At 35.4% G+C, this 16,747-nt stretch overlaps 2 protein-coding genes across 3 annotated transcripts in view; both read right to left on the bottom strand.

The window, feature by feature from the left end:
- Positions 1-16,747, bottom strand: part of LOC142334908 (cGMP-dependent protein kinase 1-like) — a 143,747-nt gene that overhangs the window by 33,726 nt on the left and 93,274 nt on the right. The window lies entirely within an intron of this gene.
- On the bottom strand, positions 1,467-15,258 carry LOC142345666 (uncharacterized). The gene is made up of 5 exons (XM_075397877.1): positions 14,824-15,258; positions 9,502-9,725; positions 8,741-8,911; positions 6,947-6,999; positions 1,467-1,893 (listed from the first exon to the last, which is right to left on the bottom strand). Exons 1-5 carry the CDS (start codon positions 15,051-15,053, stop codon positions 1,606-1,608), a joined length of 966 nt encoding a protein of 321 aa, XP_075253992.1. The 5' UTR covers positions 15,054-15,258; the 3' UTR covers positions 1,467-1,605.

Below are 16,747 nucleotides of genomic sequence, written 5' to 3' on the forward strand. Positions count from 1 at the left end.
CTTACAAAACGATAGGCAAGTAAAACAGGCTAAGAGATTTTCTAACGAAAAACAGCAAAAAAATTCAGAAAAACAATTTAAAAATTTCAGTTTATTGTCATCTTTCTTTAAAAAAATAGCTTTATACCAATGAAAAGGTAATCACTTGGTATCTAAAGACTCCATAACTAAAGTGCGTCTATTCAAAGCCCATACAAAAGCAATTTAACAAAACAAAATGCCAAAAATTGCTAAATTTGCCTAAAATTCACCAAAATCGCTGAAAAAAACTGCAAAATGGCATAGAATGCATTTTTATAACCAGAAACCTACAAACCACTATCAGGTCAACCCTAAAAAGAATACAATATCATAAACGTGGCCGACAGTTTGCCGGAGAATAACCGCCGTTGACGCGCTCGATGCATATCGGGATTGAAACAAAAAAAAAAGAAGAGATAAATTGATTAAATTTTTTTCTATATTTTCTCAGTGTCAAAAGTGTTCTAATTCGGCGTGCAATGTCGGTTGGTTTCTAAAACTATACTCATTTGAGCTTCTAAACTTAAGATAAGAAGTTTCAATTAAGATAATTAGCCTAAAACCAATGTCAGCTACCAAACACTCCAATGAACTTTGATAACCTAAAATTCTCGATGACTTAATGAAAGAGCTTTATCGGTCTCTTTTGATTTTACTCTTTTGACCGTATTTGTATTCACCATATTACGTAATTCATTGAGTGAATGGATTTAAAAACCATTCAGTTGAAACAGTGAGTGAGGTAAGTCACGAGTCAAACGTAAAAATCGTGACTTAACGCAAAACGTGCTCAAAAGTAATAAGTCGTAGAGAGGCTGACGGCAGCTATTAATCAATCTTTTTTCCAATATCGTGGAGCCATGGACCCTTATATAGCTATCAGCGTGAAGTGGGGGTCAAAGCCTAAGAACCGCCCTACACACACCATGAATTCATATCTTCAAAACAGTTCCAGTGAATCGCATACTTCAGTACGCCGGAGTTCAGTACGCCGAAAGGCTCTAAGAAAACTTAATGCCCTCCGAGCGATACCTGTTTATCCAATTTTTGAGGACGAAAAGTCAAAAGGGTCAACTCAACTGCACTCTAACTTCGACGTGGGTTCAAAATAATTAAATTGAGTAAAATACGTAATTCATTGAGTGAATGGATTTAAAAACCATTCAGTTGAAACAGTGAGTGAGGTAAGTCAGAAGTCAAACTTGAAAGTCGTGAATAAAGTAAAACCAAAAACGTGATCAAACGGTATAGCAAATTCTTTTAAAAAAAGGAGAGCGCCCAAATAATAGCCGTTTGAGAGGCTTGCAGCGGCTATTATTCAAACTTCTAAACAAAAAAAAAAAACGGTTTTTAAAAGCCGCACGTGAACACAAAATTTCGCTAACAGAAATTTTTTTCACACCTCAATTTCTCGCTCTCTCGAAAACAGCGGAATGAACAAAATCTTTCGAGAAAAGTTATATTACTTGACCATATTTTATACATTATCCGTTTATAATCACGAAAGATAATTTCAGATTTCAAAATTGCACATTTCTATTACAGCAAGCACGTAGAAAGACAATATTGAAAGAAGAGCCATTATTATACATCAACAATATCTCTTTTGAACTGTTCGGCTTTGAACTGCATCTGCTTAACTCCACAGCTGGTACAGCAGAACATCACAAAAAAGTCTGACAGAATTGATCGGTTCAGCTCAATGTCAAAACTATCTCTGAACTTTTTCCTCGCAACACTCAGCAGAATGCAGCAAAGAACAACCATAACACTGAAGGCTACCAGACACCCGAAGAAAACTTTTCCGTCCTCTGTGCTCAGGTCAAACAAAGGGTAAACAGTAGCGGTCGTAGCAGTTTCAGTTGTCGGTAACTTTGAGATTTATTCTATAATTCTAGCACGCTCTGTGCATATTAGATATATTAGATATATGGCGCGCAATTAACAATAATCAGAAAACTAAATGACCGATAAACAAAAAAAAACGACAACTTTGGAAAACAAACTATATCGAAGTTGGCTTTGGTAGTAGCCAGCTGGGGGCTTCGGGATGATAACATTGGAGGAAGGGTTGAGCTCTACAACGACCATTTGGAGCACGAAACTATTGCAGCCTGCTTCAGTGGGTTGGGGGGGGGACTAAAATCACCAAGGGGGATCCAAATGATGCCATTTGAATTTATTATGTATCACTAACCACTTAAATAGCAGTGAACTGCAGCCACTTGATTTCAGCTGCTGACACTTGGGAAAGAGAGAAATTTAGATGACGCAAAGCGAAAAAGTCAAGATGCTAGAGAAGTCAAGATGGTCAAGCAAAAGTTTTGCATTAAAAAGACGAACACATTAACAATAACTATTTTAAACTTCGTTCGAGAGCAAGTAAAAATAATAAGCACTACAAAATTGCGCAAAATGTAAAACATATCCAGATTGCCGGAAAATAGCCGCCTTTGATGCGGTAGACGGCCATCAGGATTGAAACAGAAAACATACCCGGCAGATTGCCGGAAAATAGCCGCCGTTGATTCCCATAACGAAGATTGGGATTGAAACAACAGAATATTAGAGCAAAAATGATTTTCGGAAAAAAACGTTAAACTGCGAACTATTTTGCTGTTATTTTGGAGCTGAACAAACTGATGTTTTGTAGTGAGACGACACAAGGGCTAGTATCAATACCAATAAACATTAAGGTAACTAAGATGGCAACTAAGTTCGAGTAACGGGCATCAGGGGTTTATCCCGTTTCTATTCGTGATTTCATTTTTTAATACTGACTCTGTTCATTTTGAATTGCAACTGCTTAGCAACTGCTGTCTAAAAGCACTTTGAGCAGAATGAGAGAAGAGTGAAACTAGCCTAGAGAAGTCAAAAAGATTTCACGCAAAATGTTGAACACGCTGTGAATTAAGGTAAAGCGAAAAATTTTTATTCGACATAGAATTTAAACCTATAATTACTTCAGCTTCTAAACTGAAGGATATTAAGCTTAATACTAAAATTAGCCAGCATCCCTATAATTAACTTCGATAACCTAATACACAATGACTTAATGACCGGGCTTATCGGTTTATCCCGTTCCTTTTCATTTTGCTCTTTTGGAATTGACCGAATTCACTACATTGCGTAATTCAATGCGTGAAACAACTAAGAATCCAATCAGTTGAAACAGTGAGTGATATAAGTTAAGAAGTCAAGCGTGAAAATTGGGACTTATGTAAAACGAAAAACGTGATCAAAAGGGATAGCGAATTAAAAACGTAGCCGGAAGAACTCCGGAAGCGATTCGAAGCGTCAAAACTTTACACAGACTACGTAATTGCAGCTGGAGCCACCATCATTTGTATTAAGACATTTGCACTCAAAACCTCCCCAAGCCTGATCTTAAAATTGATTAAAATTAAACCACTGTCACCAAGAGAAACAAAATGCAGCAAAATTTTATATTATTGAAAACATTTGGCAACGTTAAAAAAGTCCGAAATAATTAGAATGGTAAAAAAACTGATAGGCTGAAACAACTGATAGAGCTATCAATTGCCCTAAAATAATTCATGATTCTAATCTCAAAAAGATCGTGAAAGCAAACGGCAGATAATAATCTTAGAAACTGAGCAACTAAGTTGAAAAAAGAATGCTCAAAATTAAGAATCAGAGAAACCACTACAAATAGATTTCTGTTCACCAAAAATAAGACAAAAACAACACCAACTTCTTCCTTGTTGTATATATGCTAGACAACATGATTTCATATTAAATCAAAAGTTAAATTAATCATGGAAAAGACAAGCAACAGAATAATATTCAAAGGCGAAAAATCGTTTTAAAACAATAACAAGGCCAGAAAAAATGGCAATAAAAAGTATTAAGTGTCAATTTTTGCTAAGGCTTTCCAGCAAATTCTCAGTACTGCGTTATGTTGAATGAACTTAATTGCAAACCAAAGAAATGACGAAGACCTAAGAAAAAACTGAAATCATTCAATTTTTTAACAATCAATATAACGAAAAAAAATTAATACAACGAATACAATTGCAGGTGCCAGGACAAAGTTAGGATAATACAAATTAGAATGTGAAGAATATGGACACAAAGGAACACCGTAATAAAAAGACTAAATCTTGATTTTTGAAAGTTAAAAACCAAATTAAAAAAATCAGGAAAAACGAATACAATGCATTGTTCAGCAATCAAGACATAGAAAAGACAACAAGTCATTCGAGACAAAGATCCATCCTTCTGAACAAAACAAAAAACTAAAAAGCAGAAATCAAACATACGAATCATTGAAACATTTTGCAAACAAATGGTCAAAAAACTTTTAAGACTGGATTTTAAAAACAATTTAACTGTTTTTTAAAAACTTAACGCCAAAAAAGATTGAATTGTGATTGAAACGAAAGTCAAATCCCTCATGTTGCGCAAAAAGATTATTTCTGGTACTTCTAGATTAAATCTAAAAAACTCATAAAAATTGAAAAAACTGCCAAAATCGGATTAGCATATGTACAATTTTATAAAAGCGAAACTACATCGAGGTAGAAAGAGACGTTGAGTATATGTATTATCAAAGGGATATTGCCATATTAACTGATTTTTGACAAAAAGACGGCTGAAAGATCCAAAAATTAAGAAATTAATAGAAAAAGCCAAAAAATAACTAAAAAATCAAGAAAAATGTTCCAATTTTGAACTTGAAACGCGTATTCTGGCTCTACAAATTAAGTATCAATTCTCGACGTTCACATTTCCATATAGCATCGAACAAACATAATCCGAAAAACGTCGATTTTCATCTCCTGATTGATGATTGCCCCGGGGAGCTTTGTCTTCCGATTTCCGCTTTTCCTGAGGTGTAGTTCCTTCTGGCGATTTCCTTGTGGTGGATATTCCTGAGGCAAATTTCCTTGAGGTGGATACCCCTGTGGTGGATATCCTTGAGGTGGATATCCCTGTTGGGTGTTTCCTACAGACTGGTACCCTTGGGGTGGAGGGTATCCTTGAGGCGGATAACCTTGGGGTGGAGGGTAACTTTGAGGTGGATACCCTTGAGGTGGAGGTTGACCAGACTGTGGCGGAACGACAATTGTATCATCTTCTCGTGATCCACCACAGCATCCCTTGTCATTGTTAGGAACACCGGCGAACACACAAACTGCCATTGCAAATGAAACAGAGAAAAATACAAACCCTGTCCAGACTAACACTTCGTAATTGTGTTCGCTAGGGACAGTTGAGTGCACTTGGACATAAGTTTTTCTTGTCCCGACACCTCCAATTTCGCCGAACTAGTTCTCTTCATTAAATATTAATTAAATATTTTTTTTACTTTTTTGCCCCAAAATACAAAAAACCTGATATGATTGAACAATGTCAGAAAAAGTTTCACAAATTTAAATGCAATCTATAAAATATTTTGCCTGTTTTTGAAAATTTAGCTCTGATTTTTTCATATGAAAAACTTAGATAATTTTTGTACTTTTTGATTATCATCTTAGATTAACATAAGCCGAAAAATGTCGGAAGAATTGCTCTTGAACGACAGGCGAGGTAATTTAATTCAAGGGCTGTAGCCTAGATAAATTTTTCTTTATTGGTGCAAAAAACCTTGCCCCTGCCGGGATTCGAACCACTGACCTCACGCTTCATAACCAGCCGCACTAATCACTACGCTATGAGTCGCTTATTTTTGTTATGCTGCTACCGATTTTATATTAGCAACAAGCTTTGCTTCGGAGTGAGAGCAAAGAGAAGTCAAGGAATGTTCTGGAAGAAAAGCGCAAAATTGTCAAAGAAAAATTTGCATAAAAAGATCACGTTTACAATAATTGCAATGAACTTCGTTCAAGAGCAATTAAAAATTTTTTCTACAAAAAACCAAATTACAACTTAAAAAACTGGGCCATTTAGACGAAAAAACGGCTAAAAACGGTTATCTATATGTACCATTCAGTCAACAACTACGTTTCAAAGTCAAAAAGTCATTCATTAAACGCAGCGCATGATCAAAAAACTTCTCTCGCTCAGAAAAAATTAGTTCACACGGCAATTTTACTCACTTTCGCTTTTAGGTCAAAACAGCGTCTGAACGAATAGTACTTCCGGTAAAAAAAACCTTAAGAAAACCAGTACTCCTCTTCGAGTCGTAAAAAGGAGAGCGCCTTAATAATAGCCGTTTGAGATGCTGACTACGGCTATTAAAAATCACTATTATTTCATGAAAACAAATAGCGTCTAAGTCTTCAAACCCACCAGTTGCTTTTAGGGGTTCAAACAACCTTAAATGCATATTCTTGAAAAAATGTATCCTTTACAAAAAGCATTGGTGCACGAAATTAAGAGAAAACGGCATAAATTGAACTCATATTAGCTGACGTTAAAAACAAAGATTGCCTGACGCTCTCAGGAACCAAACAGTACTTGAATACCAATTTCCCACTCCACTTTAAAAGCAGTTGCAAATAGTTTCAAGGCTTAAAGCTACTCGCTTTCTGCTCGATGTACTACTCCAGCGTGACTAGATTAAAATTACTACTCCAATTGCCTTATCTTTGACAGGAGAAAGTCGAAACAGATTGTAACAACTAAGAGAAGACCTATCATAACACAACCACAGCTATTAAAAAGATTCTTTTTACTGTTAAATTTGACTAGAGTTATCAAATTTACATCTGGGTTTTCAGTAAGTTAGCATTACGCATTCTTAATTTTACAGGCATTGAAGACCACTGCTGTAGGGGATCAATGTTGTAACCATTATTCCTGAACTTTGATTACAAGTTGGTGTAACATCAGGTCAAAAATTAAATTTTTACTCTGTATAAGAATAGGGTGCTCACTAATTTTTAACGTAAAGTATAGTTCACCATAATTTTGAGGCAATAGCTTAGTAGTATTCCCGAGAGAATAAATCGCTTCATACAGTAGTGGTTGAATGGGTGCTTCGCTCCCAAGCACGATGTTGGCGTATGTAACCTTATGAAACTAGTCAAACTACTAAGATCAACTTCAAAAAAATCTCCCTTTGAATAAGGGAATATCACAGTTTCACAAACAAACCCCGATTCCTTCTATCTGCCAATTTTGTGATGCTCCGCGCCACCTGTGATGCTTGTCATCTTAGTATAATACTTAATACTTAAAATATTATACTTAATTTTTAAAGCTTATCTCGAATGCCGATGCAGCTAGTTTCTTCAATCCCTTTTACGCAAAACAATGCCGTCACTACAACATTTCTACAACCAAAAAATAGATTGATTAAAATTCCAATGCCGACATATCGTTTTCCGTTTAATTGTTTTATATTTTTCGGACTAAAAATGATACGTGCAAACTGGATTTAGTGCGCTTAAAATATTAGCGATAAAAGTTGACTTATCACATATTTACCAAACATATTCACCAAACATACCCGGAATATTGCCGGAAAATAGCCGCCGTTGATTCCAATAAGCATGATTGGGATTGAAAGAATAGAAGATATTGAAAACAAAAGATTTTTGTACAACACCATTTTTTAAGTCCGATTTGTTTTGATGGCACTTTGTAGTTGAACATACTTCTCTTTCTTCTGAGAGGCTACTTTTGAGAGGGTACAGGGGCTACTAGCAATACCAATAAGCATAAAAGATGGTAACTAAGACTTATAGGAACGACGTTCAAATAGCGGGCATCTAAAATTGGGCTTTATGGGTTTATCCCGTTTCTATTTCTGACTTCAATTTTTTTATTCTGACTCTGTTCATTTTGAATTGCTTTGCTGAGCAACTGATGTCCAAATTCACTTTTAGCAGAATGAGAGCAGAGAAAAACTAGCCTAGAGAAGTCAAAAAGATATCACGCAAAATGCTGAAAAAGCGGCAAAATGGTAAAGCCAAAAAAAGTTCGACGAAGTTAAAAAATAGGAGCGCTATAATAGCCGTCTGAGAAGATGAGGGCGGCTATTAGGAATCACACCTCTATCCTTTCAACCCGATTTAGATCCTATTTAATTCGCACTACTAAATAACTTAGTAAAATAATCTTTTGGCCATGCCTCGCGGATATAACATGAGATGAAATGATAAGCAATCAGAAAAAACTGTTAGAATTTCTATTGAAACTAAAGCCTTAATGTTCCAGTTGAATCAGACAAGCGCAAATTGATCCAACTCACTAAATTGAAATAAATGAATCTTCAAGAAATTGTGCGTAGAGTCAATACTCGGTTCAAATTGATGAATCTAGATGACTATTAAAAAAGTGAGATTATTTTACGTAAAACATTCTCAGCATCTATAGAAAGATTATGATACCTAAGGAGTGTGAACGAATTCTTAGAAAAATGCTAGGGTATACTACTTATGGTTTCCCTTGCAAATGATTTCTAGGAATTTTTTAAAAGCAAACCATATTTGGTAAACCTTACGACCCCCACAATAAATCATGGCGCTAAGCTCTTGACTTCTCACTGATAAATGGTATACACGCAGCTGATTTTTTCGCCTTTTTCATCACACAAATCCAGATCACCATCTTGATCTACTATTAATCAGATCTCTCCTGTAAATTTACTGTAAAAATCATTTTGTTATTTTCTCATTCTTGAATTATTCATTTTTCTAATTTAGTTAAAAACGCTTTTATTCCGCCTGCGAAAGTTCATATACCAACAAAAACCGGGTAAAATAAATGACCTAAAATATTCCCATGAAACTTTGACTAGTTTTCAAACCATCAGCACTATTTACTCTCATATCGCTCTTTGTATTGTACATGCTCCATCTCTCCAGATCTCGTGCAACTTTATGATTGTGGTGAGAGTGATGTTTTTCATGCGTGACAGCGTAGCCCACTTCATACATGGCTATTCCGAAGTATACTCCAAAAGGTATCACCAAAGGTACTGGGAAATATACACGCGTTCACAAAAATGTGAAATTTTGTTCCCACAGAAGTGAAAATAGTGCGGGGAGCTGAACTGGAAATGCATTCCACTCTCTATAAACTTCGAATCAAGAACTCTAAAATGGTAGCGTAAACTACCTGATATATTACACTTTTATATATCAATGATAAATAAAATAGCTAGCCCCTACCGTTTAATCATCAGCACATTAACCCAAATGTTTGTTCACAGAAACGAAAAATTTGGTCACGGGGAACGATTCATTGTTCACGGATCCCAAGTTTATATCACCTTGGAAAACACTCAAAAAACAGTAGATCAAGATTTAAGTTGTGGTGAGAGAAATCGAAATTGAAATCACAGAATTCCCGTAACACAAAAGGGCAAATTATTCCATGTATAATCTGAAGGTATTACTAAAATTAAAACGCCCACTAATCTGTCTCGATATAAGCAAAAGTTCGACAACTTGAAAACCGACGCTAATCAATTTGACTTTAAAAACTTACATTTGCTATTCAAGTTGTAAAATTTAACATTTTTTGTTAACGAGTGTATGTATAATCGGAGGTATTAAAATTAGGCACCCAAAACTCCGAAAGTTGTAACAACGAACAGAACGAAGCTGGTAATCAGAATGCCTTTCTTTCTGCTAATTTTCATGACATCTATGATGTTGCACGCGGTACAGCATATGTTGGTACAGGAGCATGGATCTTTACAGCAGGCGTCACCAAGTGACAGCCAATGCGTAGGTTGGCTATCAAAATCAACATCATCGTCATCAACATGCCGTTTGCGACCTCCAATGCTTATTGAAACGATCAATGCAGAGTAAAAAGTGCAGCCACTCAAAGTACACTCATTGTCAAGAGTATGCGCACAAACTTTAATTCAATTTGTAAATTGCTTGTTTTTGAAGTCAATTTTAGACAAAAATTTTACCTCTTCCGTTTGATTTTTATCAATTGACACATCATCAAAAGTATAACAATTACCCTTTCAGAAAAACTGACAAGACTACTTACAGAGAAAATCTAGAAGGAATTTGAGTGGTTTTCCGTGAGCAGGTGACCGCCGTATTGGCCGACAGGGCGTTTAGCCGACAACCAAAAAGTGAGAAATTTAGCCAACAATTTAAGTAAAATGAGCAATAAAACTTATTCTGAAGCTGTGATTGGCCAATTTAAAACACTATTTCGTAAGCGGACAAATATACCGCAGTTTTTTCATCAACTAGCGTAACGAAGGTTTAGCAACTAGAGTAACGAGGGTATTTAACCGCATCTGGCCATGCCTCGCGGGCCATGGCCATGCCTCGCGGGCCATGGCCATGCCTCAGCGGCCCGTGGGACTTGATATGAATCTATCACAACCGAACTACTGATTTATGGACCAATGAGACTTTTATGACCAATTATGATAAAACTGTCAGCTAAATTTCCCATTTTTTTCCTTGTCGGCTAAACGCCCTGTCGGCCAATTTTCCTAGCACCCCGTGAGCAGCAGTAATTTGAGTACCGCGCGAAATCTGTTCAACTTGCTTATGCCTCCTTCATTTCAAGGGATGTGAATTCGAAAATTTTGTGAGCACGTTGACCAGATTTCTCGTGGCAATCCAATATCTTCAGCTTACAGAAAATTGAAAAAATTTGATCTGGATTTTCTCAGTAAGTAGGTTTGTCAGTTTTTCAGAAGTTTCTGTTAAATTTTGATGACGTGTCAACTGATGTAAAAGTGAAACGAAAGAGGCATTGATACAAGAATCCAAACAAACGGCCAAAATATGTCGACTAAATATGACCTCAAAAACAAGCAGCTTAACATTTAAAATTGCCATTTGTACGTTTACTTTTCTCAATGCGTGTATACTGAACGTCGAAATTAAGTTACCACCTTATAGTTTTACGAACTGAAATTTAATTCTTGAAATGATACCCGAAATAGAAATCGTAGATTGAGGTTACTTTTTGCAGAATCGCTCCCCTACACTAAGGGTTTTGCTTACTTAATGAGTAAAAACGTAATGGTAACTTACCAGAAAGCACAAAGTAGAGTTCGTGAACCCCATCCCAGTTTAAAAAATATTGTCAACCAATGATATTTTCACATTTATTCAAGTATGATTGAGTTTGCATTTGCGCTAAAGAGAAAAGATTGAATTAATTCTTTATTTTGTCCCTGTTTTACAGTGAAACTTGGACGGAGTTCACCATTACATGTTAACCTAATTTAACAGGTAGACAAGGCGACCAGTGTAGGTCATCGAAGTTCTTCAAATAGGATTACAATTTGTTCAAAAATTTTTACATCGTAAAACAATACGAAGCTAAATTACTTTTGAAACAGTATCCAAGAGAAAACATAGCCGATAGAAAGCCAGAAAAAGGACACGATTGAAAAAAATAGACGAGTCGACAGCCTTTATCTAGGGTTTAGATTCGCCTGGTTTAATACAAAGGTTTCCTGTCAAAAGTTTAAAGCGAGAACCAAAAATAATGCATCTAAAAAAATCTAGCCTGGAATAACAGACAAGCGGAGGCAGGCAAAAAACAAAAACTTATTCCCAGCCAATGAGGAACACAAAAGCTACTGATCCCAGTAACATAGAAGTAATTAATGACATGAACTCAAAGACAAACATACCCGGCAGATTGCCGGAAAATAGCCGCCGTTGATTCCAATATGCATGATTGGGATTGAAAGAACAGATATTGAAAAAAAAAAAAGATTTTTGTACGAAAACATTTTATAAGTCCGATCTATTTTGATGGCATTTCGTAGTTGAACATACTTCTGTTTCTTAGAGAGAGGCTACAGGGGCTACTATTAATACCAATAAGCATTAGAGAGATGTAACTAATACTTATAGTAACGACGAGGGCATCTAAAATTGGGCTTTATGGGTTTATCCCCTTACTATTTCTGACTTCAATTTTTAAACTGACTCAGTTCATTTTGAATTGCTTTGCTGAGCAACTGATGTTTAAAATCACTTTTAGCAGAATGAGAGAAGAGAGAAACTAGCCTAAAGAAGTCAAAAAGATTTCACGCAAAATCTTGAAAAAGCGGCAAAATTAGGTAAAGCGAAACATTTTTTTTGTTCGACGAAGTAAAAAAAACATAGCAAGACAAGTCCTGACGTACAATTCAAAGAATTTTCATTGACTAAACAGAAAACTAGACCAAGAACGGACTATGAATGGATTGAGAACTCCATTTAGAAAAAAAACCGATCCAAAAATTCGAAAAAAACTGTCAAAATCTAAGTGAAATTGCCGCATGTGAACAAAAAACCACTATCGAGAAAGCGAAATTTTGTTCAAACACCGTTTTCTCACTCTACTTTAAATTTAGCGCGAAAAATTTCACGCCGCAATAACACTCGCTTTTTCGCTCCATTCCCTGTTTCGGCGTGACCAAAAACCCTACTCCAATTTGACTTCAGAAATCATGAAAATGTGTGAACAGATCTTAAAAAAAAAAGATGAGGGTGGCTATTAATAAGACTTCTACATTCTACAGAAGAAAGTTACTAAATTTCGCAATATTGATGTTCAACACCATTTTTTGTCTCTCAAATCTGTCCAGTAATCCATCTGCAAGACCTAAGAAAGTTTCATTGGCACCTACAGATCAATAAAATCAGAAAATGACAAAAAAATACAAATTGAAATTCGTGATGTTAAAATGTTGAAACCCATTACATTGCCACTAGTAATTATTTGCCACTAGAAAGATCAAAGAAATGGAAAAATAAATGAAAACATAGTCGTTAGATTGCCGAAAAATAGCCGCTGTTGACGCGCTTGATGCACATCGTGATTGAAACAGTAAAAAAAGAAGAGACAAATTGACCGATTTTTTCCTGTTTATATTTCAGTGTCAAAAAGTTCTAATTTGGCGTGCAATTTCAATTGGATTCCAAAACTATATTTAATTCAGCTTATAAACTAAAAGCTAATAAGCTTAATACCAATGTCAGCTAGCAACTCTATTGAACGTTGATAACCTACTTCTCAATGAATTAATGACAGGGCCTTATCGCTTTATCCCGTCTCTTTTGATTTTGATCTTTTAACTTTGACAGTATCCACCAAATTGCGTAATTGATTGCGTGAAAGAAATTAAAATCCATTAAGTTGAAACGGTGAGTGAAGTAAGTCAGTCAAACGTGAAAATCGTGATACGAAAAACGTGATCAAAAGGTAAAGCGAATTAAAAAACATAGCAGGACAAATCCTGACGTACAATTCAAAGAGTTTTCAATGACTAATCAAAACAACTAAGCATAGAACAGGCTATGAGTGAATTGTGAGAGACATTTTTGAAAACCAGATAAAAAGATATTTAAAAAAACAGAAAATCAATGTCAAAATGCCGCATGTGAACAAAAAAACCACTAGCGAGAGAGTGAAATTTGGTTCGAACAAAGAAACTAGGCCTAGAATGAACTATGAATGGATTGGGAAGCACATTTAGAAAAAATCCAATCCAAAAAACGAAAAAAAAACCAGTAAAAATCAATGTGAAATTGCCGCATGTGAACGAAAAACCACTAGCGAGAAACCGAACATTTGTTCAAACACCGTTTTCTCACTCTACTTTAAAAATTGAGCAAAAAACTTTCACGCCGCAAAATCACTCGCTTTTCGCTCCACTTCCTGTTTCGGCGTGACCAAAATCACTACTCCAATTTGACTTCAAAAATCATGAAAATGTGTGAACAGATCTTACAAAAAGGACAGCGCCCCAATACAATTCAAATTCTTTGAATTGTAAAAAATAGGAGCGCTATAATAGCCGGCTGAGAAGATGAGGGCGGCTATTAAAAATAAAAACTTGAAAAATGCTAAAACTATTAATGATTTGTCTAATTTCTTCATTAATAAAGTCTCAATAAGCATTTTTTTCCCTGCGAAAATTAGATAACAAATAACTTACAAGCCAGCAGAAACCTGGTTGGACAAGAGATAAACAAAGGAACAACCAAAAAGGTTTAAGAACATGAAAATATGGCGAATAATTTCTAATATTCTTGAAACTAATGTCATCAATCCTCTTTTGCTCCTACTAAGACCTTTCTATTAATCACAAAATTGAAAGTTGCAAAATTCCACGGAATTTTGAGTTTAAGTAGCCAGTACCAAAAGTGTACCTCACAAAAAAGTCATGAAGAGGAATTATCGCAATTACGAGCTGTATATCCAAAGAACCAACGTCATACCACTCTCTAAATATGAGCAGGCTAAATTTACCTAAATCATGCTGACATTTACACGCCTGAATCAAAAGTTCAGGTAGATTTTCTGGTATATAAATGAATTTTTTTGCAAGAAAAATATTGACAAAGCTTTTTTTCTATCCAATTCTCCTAAGCAAAACAGTAACAAATTGAGAGACACTATTAGTGCGGATTGACGTGATCCTTTCTTGAGAAGCAATATTTTCAAACTGATAAGTATAAGACGACGCTATCAAATGTACTCCACTAAAGCAAATGAGAATAACACTTTAAAACTTAAAAGGTTCTCAACTTTATATCTTATTATGAACTTTTTAAAATATGAGTACAAAGGTTACTAAACAGATTTCTCGTAGCAAAAATGACAATTCTGCAACCGTGCCAATTTCAGAAAAGATATTAAGAAACCCGATTTGCAAAAAGGTATGAAAAAATTAAATAAAATTTGTAATCTTCCTGAACTACTCGGTTCATTACTTTTGAGGTATGCTATGTTTCCCGAAGTGGATCAGGTGAGAATAACTAGCCCAAACATGTAAATTCGGATATTTGCATAGATAAATCTTCCCCAAAGATTTGTCTATATTCAAAAGGCCTATTTCATAACGAGTCCCTGGCCCCCAAAATAGCCCAACCGTATGTTTGGCTACTAATTATGCTCTACAGTGTTCGTTGTTTAATCTCTGCTTCCGCAGCTTCATCGTCTAAAATGTCAAAGTACTTCTGATGAACTGACTCAAACTTGAGCCCATTATAATAATGTGGGCTAACGTACGGCCTATCCACAGGGTGAAAACCAAAGAAAATTTTGCCCATTTCGTCATCATTGATGTACGCTTTTTTAGCCTTCGAGACTGTTTCCTTTCCCTTAGAGACCAAACTTTTTGGGTTCATTACAAACTGTGTAACCCAAATAATGCGTGGTTTTGCGCTGATAATGTTTTGTACAGGGTTATAAAAGGTTAATTGCGATTTATAAATTCGATTATAGGTGAAAAATAATACAACTATTGACTAAAGTAAACGAACATAATCCACTTTCACATGGTAATATGGAGTTTTTGAAGTCAACGCCGTCGTCTGCATAATTTTGGTAAATCCTTTTGTTTTTTTAATATCCTTCGATGCATAATCCTCAGAAGTTTAATAGATCTAAATACTGAGATACCGACAAGCTTACTTTCAAAGAAAATCCAGATTAAAAGTTGGTCGGTTTTCCATAAGTTGATTCCATCGCAAATTCTGTTGAACTTGATCATTCCTCCGCCAATTTGAGCAAGTGTTTGCATTGCTAAATTAAAGTTTTATGACCAAGCTCAACAGAATTCACGTTGGACTGACTGAACGTACAGCTTCTGCGGTGTGTTAGAATAGGCAAAATTCTATCTGGATTTTCTCCTTATGCTCTTTTGGTATCTTACAATTTTGAGAAGTTAAAATTCTACCCATTTATAATCGCGTTGTATAAAACTTGAAACACAATAAAATCGCGATGGTGCTAAAAATGCTCTTTAAAAAGAGGTAGCTTACCATGTAAAATTGCATTTTGTGCGCTTACTTTTGTCATTCAGTGTATTAATAGACAGTCATAGTCAATAGGTCAGAAGGGAACAGTTTCTGGCCTTCCTCAGTTTGCGAAGGGCTCCATCATTGACAGCTTTCATTTTAAATTGTCGACCCAGTTCGTCAAATTTGTCATTTTCGCCTTCAAACTCGGGAAGAAGAGGGATAAGCTTATCAAACGAATCTTCATCACTCATCGCTTGAGACTTGTGGAAAACTCTCACTAATTTTATTTTGATTGTTCAGCCAAATATAAACGTGAACAAATTGCGACTCTGTCGAGTTGTTAGTTTTTCACATTTTAACAATCTTAGGTCGTGATTTGAAGTAAAAAACGCAGCAGATTGGTGAACAAAAATATCAAAATTAGCCAATCAGTAATTGAAGTATTACAGTCGTCTGAAATTTCAGCAAATTAATTGCAGCAGAAACATACAAACGCCGGATAAAAAATAGCATGAATAATTTGATGGAACTGCTTTGCCCATCCCACCCGTGAACAAACACTTGTTTTCACAATTCGTGGTCAAATGCGCATTTTACACTATAAATGATTTACTTAGTTTGATAAAAGGGAGTCACTAGCCCTTACAATAAATAGACACCATTATAAAGGTATGAACGTTTCAATTATAGGTAGTGTAGGATTGGGGGTGGGGGCAATTGCAATATGAACAATAATTGATCCGAATAAAAAACTGTCTGTTGAGCAAATTTAATTCATATAATTCGCCATTACGAAATATTACTCATCTGCTTCAATTCGTGAAGGCTGCTTGAGATAGGGTGGTAAAACAAACGATCCAGAAATTCTTTGGAAACGATACAAATTGCAAAAAAATTCAGCTCAAAATTTTCATTCCTTTCCTGCTAGAATAGTATTGCCAAAGACTTTAGAAATTATATTATACTCTAAGCGATAGCCTCTCCATCTATTACCTGATTAACGATAACACCCAATCGAAAACCCAAAAGCCAGCGCTCCTACCAAATTTTAAAAATTCCTTTGCACTGATTTCAATTTT

The sequence above is a fragment of the Convolutriloba macropyga genome, chromosome 1 (assembly GCF_964194025.1).
Source record: "Convolutriloba macropyga chromosome 1, txConMacr16.3, whole genome shotgun sequence".
Classification (NCBI taxonomy): Eukaryota; Metazoa; Xenacoelomorpha; order Acoela; family Convolutidae; genus Convolutriloba; species Convolutriloba macropyga.

Excerpts from the sequence above, each read along its gene's own strand:
- LOC142345666 (XM_075397877.1), bottom strand. The coding sequence starts at position 15,053 with ATGAACCCAAAAAGTTTGGTCTCTAAGGGAAAGGAAACAGTCTCGAAG. Across the intron at positions 8,912-9,501 it reads TACAACTTTCGGAGTTTTGG|TACCTTTGGTGATACCTTTT; the intron begins GTGCCTAATTTT and ends TATATTTCCCAG. Across the intron at positions 7,000-8,740 it reads GAGAGTAAATAGTGCTGATG|GTTACATACGCCAACATCGT; the intron begins GTTTGAAAACTA and ends TAGTTTCATAAG.